Genomic DNA, 12,074 nt, shown 5'->3' with positions numbered 1-12,074 from the left:
CACATGCACGGAATGCCATTCCTAACTTCTGATTGCAGAACCACATCTCCTTTCTTACCTGTGTTTAGTATCAGAGAGCATGAGGATAGCAGCTTCATAAAGAGTGTAACGAGCAGAGTCTGCATCATCTCAAACAAGATGAGCGCATGGGAACAACAGTTTCCTAAAGAGAAGAGTAAAAGTGTGTCAAAAGTACAGCAGCGGTGGTACACTAAATCTGTGGCGCAGAGGGAGGCATGTGGAGAGTGGACCTGCCTGAGAACGGCAGCGGTGGTGGGAGATAGCAAACAGCTGAAGAGAACTCTTCAACCTGTTTCTACCTATCAGAGCCACAGGAAAACTGGTAGGTGATTGGTCAGTATTTCTTCCTTGTTTCTCTTGATTAACCAAGTGATTTAAATCAGGAGATGTTTATTACAACTGAAGAGTGCAGTTAACAAATTCACTTTTAAAATATGTAACATCCAAATTAGTGAACAATAGAGATGTTTAGGTTTGACGTTTTCCATGCATAGTATTTGGGGGCTGATGGATGCCAGTGCATTCATGGCGACCAGAACTGTAGAAAGTATTGGCTGCTCAAGGGCAGATGAGACGACAAAAAAACGTTCTGGATACGTTCTGTAAGACCATGAGAAATAGGAACTGGAGTCTGTTCAGTCCTTTGAGCGTACTCCGCCATTCAGTAGGATCCTGGTTGATCCAGCACCTGCTGTAGCCCTTGATTTCCTCTACTGATCAAGAATTTATCTCAACCTTAAATATACACAAGGATTCTGCCTCCACAGATCTCTGTGGCAAGGAGTTCCACTCAAGCCTTTTGAGAAGAAATTCTTCTTTATCTCAATCTTAAATTGGTGCCTCTTTGTTCTGAGACACCCTTCTGCTTCTAGAGACTCCCATGTGGGGAAGCATTCTCTCAGCATTTACCCTGTCAGGTCTGTTAGGAATCCTATATGTTTCCATCAGATCACTTCTCATTCTCTAAACTGCGGTGTGTAGAGTCCCACCATTTTTAAACCTTTGCTCAGAAGACAATTCTTCTCTACCAGGGATCATTCCAGTGAACCTTCTCTGAACTGCCTCTAATGAAATGGTATCTCTTCTTACATAAAGGGAGTGAAACTGGTCACAGTACTCCAGATGTGTTCTCACCACGTTGTACAGTTGCAGTAGAATTCCCCTACTCTTACATTCCAACCTCCTTGAAATAAGAGCCAATATTCCATTAAGCTTCCTGATTACCTGCTGCACCTGTGTACTGGAAGAAAGAATACTACAGCACAGGAACAGGCCCTTGGGCCCACCCAGCCTGAACTGACAAGCTGTGTGTTTCATGCACAAGTACTCCCAAGTTCCTTTTTTTTTGCAGCTATTCTCCAGTTAAGTAATATGTTCTTTTGTTCTCCCTTCCAAAATGAACAGCTTCATATTTTCCCACATTGTACTCATTTGCTAACTTCTTGTTAACTTAGTTAACCTATCAATGTATCTCTGTAAATATAAATGGAAAGAACTGTGAATGCTGTAAATAGAGAGAAAACAAGAAATTGCTGAAAAAAGTGAGTAGATCTGCAGCATTTGTGGAGAGAAAGCAGATTTAATGTTTGGATCAAGTGACCCTTCCACAGAACTGTAAGTGTGCTCTCTGTAAACTGTTCATATTCCTCTCGCAACCTGGCTTTCCACATATTTTTGTGTCGTCTATAAACTTTGGCTATTGAACGTTTACTTCCTTCCTCCAAGTCACTGATATATATTGAAAACTGTTGTAATCCTAAAGCTGACCTTTCTTGGGTTGCAAGTTGAGAATTTGTGGTTTTGGGGATGGTCTTTTAACATGGATATAGAGGACTGGCTAACTGATAAGAAATAGTGTTGGGATAAATGGGTCACTTTTTTGAGTGGTAACTTGTGCCTAGTAGAATGCTGCAGGGATCAGTGCAGTGACCTTAACTGGTTACAATTTATTTTAATAACTTGGATGAGGGAGCTACTATAGTGGCCACCATTTGCTGACAGTACAAAAACATGATGGAAAGCAAGTTGTGAGGAGGATGCAGAATCTTCAAATTGACTTTGGGTGTGATAAGTGAGTGGGCAAAGATTTAGCAACTGCTGTACAATGTGGAAAATGTGGGGTTGTTCACTTTGACAGGAAAAACAGAAAAGCAAAATATTATTTAAAAGGAGAGAGAATGCTAGGGTACAGAGATGCCAGAATGTACATATACATGATTCATAAAGTCAGAACAAGTCAGCATGTAGGTACATCAAGTAATTAGTCTTTTTTAAATTGGGATAATGCATGAAAGCAGAAAATGTTGTTGCAACTGTACAAGAGTACACCTAGAGTACTGTGTATAGTTTTGGTCATCTTGCTTAAGGAGGGACTTTGGTAGTTCAGAGAAGATTCACTTGGGTGATTCCTGTGATAAAGGGGTATGTCTTGTATGAAAGGGTTGAACAGTTTTGGCCTGTACTCATTGGACTTTAGAAGAATGAAAGGTGACTTTATTGAAAGATACAAAATTCTGAGAGGAATTGACAGACTACAAATGCTGTGAGGATATTTACTGTCCGGGGAGGACGTAGCTGGAGTTGGGGGTACAGTTTCATAAGGAATCTCCTATTTCTTATGGAGATGAGGAGGAGTTTCTCCTTGAGGTTTAGTGTTTGTAATTCTCTTTCACTGGAGTGCAATGGAGCTTGAATCATTGATTGTATACAAGACTGAGTTAGATAACCTTCAACTCACTCAATTTAAAGTTATGGGGAATGGATAGCAAAATCTAGAGTTAAGGCCATAATCGCATTAGCTATTAGGTTATGGTGAAGCAGGCCTTCTTTCATTCTTTATGAAAGATATTTTGAACATCCAAGTATAGGCTCAGGTTTCACCTGCTCCTGAAATGTAATGACGTCTCTGAACAGTTTGATCAGAAAATATCTACGTCACCTACATTATATTGGTTGACTCATCCATTATTTTGAATTGGCTATAAAGCCTTGCTGATAAGAGCTGTTAAACAATTTCTTCCTTTTCTGCATTCATCATATTTAATATTCTCATGTCTTCATTTCTTGGGATATAACAAAAAAAAATTTTTGATCACAGGTCCTGGAAAATAAAGTCCACTTGAGAGGTACTTAAGAATATGAATGTGTTTTATTGGTTATGGAATCTTGCTTACTGTTTTGTATAGTGTATAATTTCATGCTGGAAAGTAAAAACAAGGTACAGGAATGCAAGAAATTTGAAACAAAAATGCCTCCTCTGGTTCAGTGGCATCACCCACTAATTTGTACAATCTAGAGAAGTCCCAAGTTTGATTTCTGATATGTGCTAACTGCTCTCTGGTGAGCTGACAGTGGGTGTGCTTTTGATTTCAGTGCCCCTGGATTGAGGAGCAAAAAAGCCTGGTACGAATTCAGTCTCCTAAACTGCCTTCTGTCGAACTTGGGGAAATAGGATATGTGTGCAATCGTAAAATTGTTTTGTAATCACTGTTGTGGCTAATATCTAGTCATTGGCTATGTGGTCAAGGTAGCACAGGGCACCCACTAAAATCTTCCTTTGAGATGAAACCAGCAGAGGAAATTATACAGGATGTATAACATGCTGTAAATATGCCATTTGTTGTTTAAAATGAAATATTTGTGTTTTGGTGTATGCCTTTTGTTTGATAGATTGTAAGCCTTGGTTATACTTCAGATGCTGTCTGAATTGCCTCAAATTTCAAACAACTTTGTTACTCTTTCTCATTTCCAAATTGTTATATCATGAATAGTGTTTGAATATTACATCAGTATTTGACAACAGAGATTTTCATTCAACATTGCATCAAAGGAGGAAGTTGTAGTTACTTGTAAGATCCATAAAACATTAGCCACGTGAAGTAGACAGTTGGGAATATTTATTTTTTTTCATTACTCAAGCCTAGCACTTATTGCGCATACCAAATTGGATCAATTTAATTGATGGCAACTTGTTTATAAATGGGTTTATTGTTTTGCAAACTGAATTTACAGGCACAGTGTAATTTCTGTTACTTGGCAACTTCGTTTTGTGGAAGTATGCAGTATTTTTAGCTTTAAACAACTGAAACTATGATGCTTTTGCTAGACCTTTTTGGAACAAAATTTACTTCTCATGCCTATAGGCATTAATTCCACAATTTGGTCATTTCTTATGATCCATGTGTTATTTTATGGGATGGAATTTAAAATAAAGCCATTTGCTACAGAGAAAACCACAATAAGAGAATTGTTTCAGTTGTCATGTCCTAGCTAACCACCTGATGGCAGCACCGCAGAGCTTGCCATACTATGTGTTAACCGAAGATTTGTGTTGGTTTTGTTCGGAATTAAGAAGGAGCTGAATCATACTCATTCTGTTCCAAACGTTCCATTGATGAATTTCTTAATTTTGCATTTGCATTCAGAATATAATTTAAGTTTTTAAAAATACAGTTTTTCTTTTTCTCACACTCTCTCTTAGGTAAGAGGTCTGGTGAATGGTTGAATTTAAATCTATACCTTAGTTTAATCCAGATGCTTCAAACTCCTTGGGTGTTTATGCAGGAAATGTTGTGAAAATCAAGCTGTAGTTTCAGATGTATTTTTTGTTTGCTGGTTCTAGAAGATTCAATTTACTAAATGTTGAAACAATTGAAAAAATGCACATCTTTTTATGACATTTCTGGTTTGCTTATACGACAAATGCTATTGGAACCTACTGACGATAGTAGTCAGATGGAAATTGACTTCCCAAAGAAACCTGCTATGTAAAATTCAGAGAGCAATATAAACTGTAAAATATATTTCTAATATTCTGCTTTACCATATTCTTCAGAAATGTTACCAAAGCTAAAATTCCAACAGGTGCATCTTGTGTGATAATTAAGCCATTCAAATAGCTAAACAATGCAGGAAGTTAAATGTGTGGGGAATTCCTTTGACATTTGTATTGGTCAGTTTCTGCAAATTTAAAAATCTTGCAGTTTTCCATTGAGTGTTATCGCAGTGACTTCTTTAGTTTTGCATTTGCAATAACACTTCCTGAAATAGTTCTTTCATGTTCAGCGCCATGTGGAATTGTGAGTTAAGATTGTGCAAGTTTCCGTGTGTGCAATTTTTAAACTCATTGCTGTTTTACTCCAGTATGACAATCAAAAGCAAAATTAATTTGAAAGTTGTCTTTTAATTTGCATGTCGAGAAGTATGTGGTCCTCTTCAGCGACTAGGCTTTCTGTGAGCCATCTTTTTTAAGAGAAGAGTTGATAAAAACTTGGTTACAGTACACTACAACCTTTAGTTTATCTAGTCTCTCTGATGGATGTATTTGGGACATTTGAAACATCTTTAATTTGCTTGTCTATGCATCTGATTTTGGCTTGTGCAGTTCCTTAAAACCCTTGTACATTGAAGAAATGTACCTGGGATGAGCAAGACCAGTTTGTGGGTTTAAGAAGTAGACAACCTGTGAGACATGACTCCTCTCAGATACGTTTTCAGTATGCATTTTTGTTCTGTCATATGTAACTGCATGTAAAGAACTATGGACTTATTTTAAATTTTTAAATGATTCACACTCACTCTCATCATACTGATCGTGTGTAGAAGAGAAAGCAGTAATTAAGATTTGAAAATACGAGCTCATTGTGTGAATTTTTTCCTTTAAATTATGTGCGGTCCACTTTATTACATTTTTACACTTAAATCTCAATTTAGAACATTTTGCATTTGAGTAAAGGAAACAATAATATAAAGAATATACTCTTAAATTTTGGTTGCCTTGATTTGCTATTTAAAACTAATTTTCAATCATAGCATTTATGGATCAATTTGTTAATGCCTGATTAATAGGACATGGTTCCATTATGGTCAAGCAGTGGTATCGAGCGAAAAAGGCATTGAAGTTGAGTACATTCTACTCTAGGCAAAAAACATAATTTTAATTTTTACTATACAAGGGGGAAAACTTGTTTCACTTAGTAATGGTATGCAAGCTAGCTGTAGGTTGCTGCATCCTAAATTTTTGTAGCGGGTTGTAAATCCCTAACAATTAGTTGTAATAGTCAACCTTCTAGATATTTAGCGGAGTTTAACTGTGGCAGTGAAAAGGGAACAACCAATCTCTCCTCTTGGTCTTTTTTTTGATGTGTGGACATTTGAAGTGGGTGCACTGCTTCTGCAGCTTTTTAAAAATAAAATACTTTTTCCTGATTATTGCATCAACTTACCAGATGCTCTCCAATACAATCCCATGTCTCAGAACCCCTCAATCCATCTACCAAACAGAATTTATGTCTGAAGCATATGCACAGTGGTTCAATTGAATTATCTAACTTTGTAACCCTTGTAAGCACAAATCCTTCTGAACCTCCTTTTGTGTTGGAGAGCAGCAGCTCAACACTGCAATGATTTCCACCCATACATCTGGCCTTGCTAGGCAGAGGTTAAAAGTAACCATTCTTAATTAACCAAGATAATCGCTTACAATAAGAACTGTTGCATTTCTTTTGTTCTTCCGAGTAGAACCAACCTGCTCTGGTTTGTCTATTATTAAATCTTTAGCTTTGCAATTCTAAAGCAGTATGGGAGACCTGTGTTCAAAATTATTCTCTTGGCATCACCTTAAATAGTGATTTGTGGGCAAGCAAATTTTTACATTTGATTTTGAGGATTTTTAAAAATTTAGTGAAGATGAGTTAATTAAAATTTTAGGTTGGGGGTGTGGTATCTGCATGGCATCCATAGAATCAGTTCATGCCTCAGTATAGTTTCTACTTAAAATAGTCCATATTATGAAATATAGCTTGGTCGCTGTTTCTATAACAAATTAGCTAATAATTAAAGCCACTATGTGCTGAGCTATGGAGTATTTTATCTTGGGTGACATTGATCTCTCATTTGCTGTTAAGCTATTTGTCATATTTTGGAGTGCATGTTGCACTCCATCCTTTTTTTTTGCAATGTGTTTGCTTTTAGATAACTTAATTAAGTCTCTAAATGTAATTTTTGTTTAAATGAAAAGAGCCTTATAGTTGGTCCCCTTCCTCTTTTACTTTGATTATCATAATTCATATTCTTGTGATGCAGAAAAAAATTATGCAATTATCATGGGTTTCAATACTGATACGATCTATTGGTACAGTATGTTATTGTGGCAAATAACTGTGCTTTGTACTATAATTCTGCATGTTCTGGTGAATTGTTTCCAGCTTTTTGCTTAATTAATTAACAGGGTTGTGCATCAACACAGCAGTGCATTAGTAAGAATAAATGCATAGGAAATGAAAAACAAACGCATTGGTAGCACTCCTGATAATTTTAGTTTTTGCTGTGCTAACCTTGTTTCAGAATTCTTTTCAAGGCCAGGCATAGATTAAATTTAATACAAGTAAATCTAGCTTGTCAGGGAGCATGCATTTCACACAGTTTTTTTTTAATTATTCTGCTACTAGTTACAAGAAACAAGGCTATGTCTGTGCAAACAAAATACTGTCCTAATTAAAATTGGTTTTGACCTTCGTAATCAATGATGGTTTGTAAATGCAAGCCAAGACTGAAAGATGAATAACATTTTTTTGAGGCTAGATAAGACTCTGTCGGAGAACTCTTCAATCTTGCATGCGTGTGACTTTCAGTGTACAATATTATAGATGTCTTACGATACATTTTCTAATTGAAACTTATTGCATAAAAATTTTGATAACATGGATTTTTTTAAATTGGATTTTGTTTTTTGTAGAAAAAATATCTTATGTAAATGTTGAGTGCTGAGGCACTAAGTCTGAGATAGCAGACTACTTAAATTGATATTTGTAAAGAGAGTCACTTACCCAGTGTACTATGCTAATTCTGTTTGTTCAGCCACATCTGTTAATTTAGTTTCACTGTACTGTATAACCTGGTAGTTTCCATGATAACTTGCATTTTTGTCAAATGGGTTAAAATGGTAAATGTTTCATAATCATTTTATTTATTTTAAAACAGAAATTGATGTAATTCTGATGAGAACCAGTGGCACAGAAATTATATTGTGGAATACATGTGAGATGTGCACTTCACTGGCTATCTTCACAACTGTTATTTTTGAGAAAGTGTTAACTTGTCAATGTTTCCACTCAGATAATGGAAAAACAAATGTTAGAGATGAACACTATAGGTTTGCTCTTGGTATGGCTTGGTGTAAATTTCAGAGTTAATAGTAACAAAACTGTTTTATATCATTGTTCAAACAACACAAGTTTAATTTCTGGCATGTCTTGAATTAAGCTGATCGCGGCCAGAGCAATGTGCGGAAAGAGAAAAATAAAGTGACTTTGCCCTGAATTGATATCATGGCCCCAGATCAAAATGTGCATTTGTGGCTGTTGAATTGGGCCAGAGCTGGTTTGACTGTGATGCTATGTGTAGTCAAATAATTCTTTGTCTTAAATGGGAATAAGATCCACACTTAAGCAACCTGAGGAGTAGAGGGGAGAACCAGTTTTTAAAAAGAGATTTTATTCAGAAACAAATTAGTGCAATAACACGTGCATTTATTGACATCATCCTGTGATGCTCAATTACTTAAAATTTAATTAAAATGGTTTGAACGAGTTAAGTTTCACAATGTGAGCATGGCCAATCTATTTAAATTGTTTAAGAAATGATCAACAGAATATTTTCTTCAACATTTTGGAGAAATGCTTTGAGGACAATATGAACAAAACTGATGATTTGTTCCAATTAGGGCTTAATTTTTAATTGATGGTCTAATTTTCTGAAAGCCTTGAAAATGAAAATGTAATAAATAAATAAGCCACAGCCTGGAGCCTGTAATTGAATGCCAAGTATACTTGAAAGTTTGTGTTTACTTCTTCCATTAGCTTTATTCAAATTACAACTTGTAAACAAAAATGTTTTGAAATTTCAGTGTTTGGAAATTTAAAATATTTAATTCTCCAAAAAGTGAAATTGGTCACAAATGTATCAAGTAAATGTCTGAATTTTCTGAAAACATTCTCTAATCTGGTTCATAAAATTGTTGCTTTGCATTTTTATCTCTTCCAAGATGATGAACTAACTCTTTGTTCTGCAGCCTTGCACTTATTTGGGCTGTTGATTTTACCGTAAGATTATTGTGGCATATTATGAGCCAGGCAGGGAGGGAGTATGTTTAGGGAAATACAACAGTTTTCTCTGTATATAGGAGCCGATGATTTACAGCTTTGTGAACCAGTCCAGCTCATTATTCTAGATCTGAAAATAGTATTACAAAGAACTGCTTACAAAACTGCTAAGTAAGACCAAACAATTTGTAGTTTTAAATAGCAAGGCTTTGTTGACAGTAGAGCTGTAAAATGCACTGTGCTTTCAATTTCAGTTAGACATTTTCATATTTTCTAATTTTATATGATTCCTGCATTTGCAACCCTTCTCTTTCCATACTGTTTGTAATATAATCCATTTATGTTGCATTTTATCAAAGCAGGTTTTTTTTAATCCCAAGATAAGTTGCTAGGTGTGGATTCTCCTGTCTTTCTTGTACAAACCAGCAACTTTGTAGTACCTTGATAAGTAGCAGTTTTATAATTGTTTGTTTGTTTCATTTGTGCGCCACTCGTAGGGCACTTAAATAGAACATTTGAGTTTACACTATTGTATTTTGTGTTGACATATGAACAGCTTTAATATAATCTAAAATAATGACAAATGACAGGTTTTTACGAAAACATCTAATAAACATGATATTCAATAGAGTAATATTGACAGAAATGTTTGCTATCCTAGTACACGTTTTGTTAAAGCACAGAATGGTTGAAGGCTTTGAGTTGTATGCAGACATTTTGACTGTTGTAATTCTTAACAACATTTGCACAATTTTTGCAAAAACATTTTAAAATATACAAGCATTATGGGATATGGCTGCTTGATTAATAGAGAATTCCAACAATTTGCTATATTGAGAGGGTACAAAAGGAACTGTAGGTATTTTTCTTTCATGTTAAAGTATTCCTTCAGAATATTTTTTATTTTAAGTTTGAAATTACTTAGTGCACAGATTGATTTCAAATGTTTCAGTAATAAGCATTCAGTTTTAAACCTTAAATTGTAATCTGAAGTCTTAGTTCATCTGCTTCAGGTACTTCAGATGATTCAGTGCTGCTAGTCACATTCTTTAGAAGTCATTTCTTGTACTGCTCCTTTTTCATTTTTTTAAAGCATAAATCATTAACAAAGCATACTAGAAACTGAAATATTGAACCTGAGGGCTAAATGCATAGATAGCACTTGTCATGTTATTGCGTGTTAATGTCAATCTGTTACTCGAGCCACAGTTTGAATTAAACTCAGCCCATTTGCAGTACTGAGGGCAATTTATATTTTAAGAATTCTAAAATTAGCCACACTTTTTATGTGACATCTGCTTCAGATGATTTGCTAAAATTAGTGATATTTAAATATGGATTTGAAAATGTGTTAGGAATAGGATAAACATAAAGTTCTACAACATGAAGATCTTTGCACATTTCAAGTTATTTTTCTATTTCCTAATTGAGAAAGGTTTGGTGGTTTTAAGGTTACAATTTTATGAATTGTATTTTGAAATCTATTTATTGAAAGCCTTTGAGGGAAAATAACTTTCATCTCTGCGTAAGTGGGGTTAGGTGTTATCAAAGTTATATAACATTTGAATTACACTGAGAAATATATATGCTGTGCAGTAATTGTTTGTGATTTCGATAACGCAGCAAGACTTGTTGGATAAAATTCTGTAAGATTTGCTTTCGTACTTTAAATTTCAAAACAGCACTTTGTGCAATAATATCTTAATTTTGGAATTGCAAAACTGCTTGCTTTTTGTTGTACAGATTTATCAATTCTTCTAATTGCTAGCTAATTTGAAGCTACAACCCTCTTGCATTTAGGGTGATAGCACTATTTGGCCAAAGGAAAAAGAGTTGCTAGAAATATTAAAATTACATGCAATTTCTAAAAAAAATCATTGCACCAACATGCAGACATTGAATAAGTGGAGAGTCAGCCTCCCAGAAAGCAGGTGCCTCTGTTGAGCAGTTTCACGTTATTAATCAGCTATATTAACCTCCCTGTTTCTTCACTGTTGAACAAAGTCCTTATCCAGAAGGTTTTGGCAAAAATATATTGACTTTTTTGTCTTGCAATAGTTCAGAGATGTGGTAAAGAATAGGAAGTCCGAACCAAAGACTCTTTAGTCATGTGCAGCTGAATGCATAGCGTGGCTATTGCTCGTGTTGCTCAGATTACATTGCCTGAGGAGTTGTACTGGCTTTGCTGTCTTCCTCGATCATTGAGACTATGCTAAGAGCCTTATATATTTCTGACAAAGTCGACTTTGTATTTTGCAGGATGCTACATCTGCAGATATCAGGAAAGCCTATCGGAAAATGTCTTTGATCTTACACCCGGACAAAAACAAAGATGAAAATGCAGAAATTCAATTTAGACAAGTAAGGACAACATTTTTTTTTCTTTAGCCTGTCTTCTATTTTGGAATTCTGTTCAAGTACTTTGCATTTTGACTTTTTTTTGTTTATAGTTAGTGGCTATCTATGAAGTTTTGAAGGATGAAGAGAAAAGACAAAGGTATGTTGGATGTTTTATGAAATCTGTTAAAATGTTTATTCTTTTTACACTTTGACTATCCTAATCAAGGATTAGTGAACGACGGGTGCAGTAATTTGTTTTTATGGAGCATGTTCAGCTATAGTAATGGATTGCTTGCTTGTTTTTGTTTACAGGTTAAATGCATCCTTAAAATTAGTGTGCCATTAGTGAAGCTGTATGGTATGATTTTATGCTGAATAATGAAGCTACTCTTTACTGCTATTTAGCCATCAATTTTTGTGTATGAATACTGTTTTACTATACACTTAGATATTTTGTTACACACATGATGCCAATTTCAGTTGTGTGAGTGCATGTTATAAAAGCTTCATAAGATCTATGCTGCCTCTATGTTGTTGGAGGTGTAAATCTGTCTTATCCTGGCATTTCATGGTAAGTTACTGCATTTAGGATCTACTATATTGAATTAAAGT

At 35.1% G+C, this 12,074-nt stretch overlaps 1 protein-coding gene across 2 annotated transcripts in view; it reads left to right on the top strand.

Moving 5' to 3' along the window:
* Positions 1 to 12,074, top strand: part of dnajc1 (DnaJ (Hsp40) homolog, subfamily C, member 1) — a 253,728-nt gene that overhangs the window by 37,422 nt on the left and 204,232 nt on the right. Inside the window, exons 1-3 of one of the 2 annotated variants that reach the window (XM_087987390.1) lie at positions 4,397 to 4,501; positions 11,382 to 11,483; positions 11,573 to 11,619. In XM_087987390.1, coding sequence (XP_087843516.1) covers positions 11,421 to 11,483; positions 11,573 to 11,619 — 110 coding nt within the window. In that variant the 5' untranslated portion in view covers positions 4,397 to 4,501; positions 11,382 to 11,420. Of the gene's footprint in view, positions 1 to 4,396; positions 4,502 to 11,381; positions 11,484 to 11,572; positions 11,620 to 12,074 lie in introns of those variants that run through there. The other variant, XM_043690433.2, reaches the window with a different exon arrangement.

Source organism: Chiloscyllium plagiosum, unplaced genomic scaffold, assembly GCF_037043375.1.
Source record: "Chiloscyllium plagiosum isolate Xiang-an unplaced genomic scaffold, Cpla_swu_hap1 HiC_scaffold_5, whole genome shotgun sequence".
Taxonomy (NCBI): Eukaryota; Metazoa; Chordata; class Chondrichthyes; order Orectolobiformes; family Hemiscylliidae; genus Chiloscyllium; species Chiloscyllium plagiosum.
Note: the sequence above shows the minus strand (reverse complement) of the source record. Positions and strands in the feature narration are given on the sequence as shown.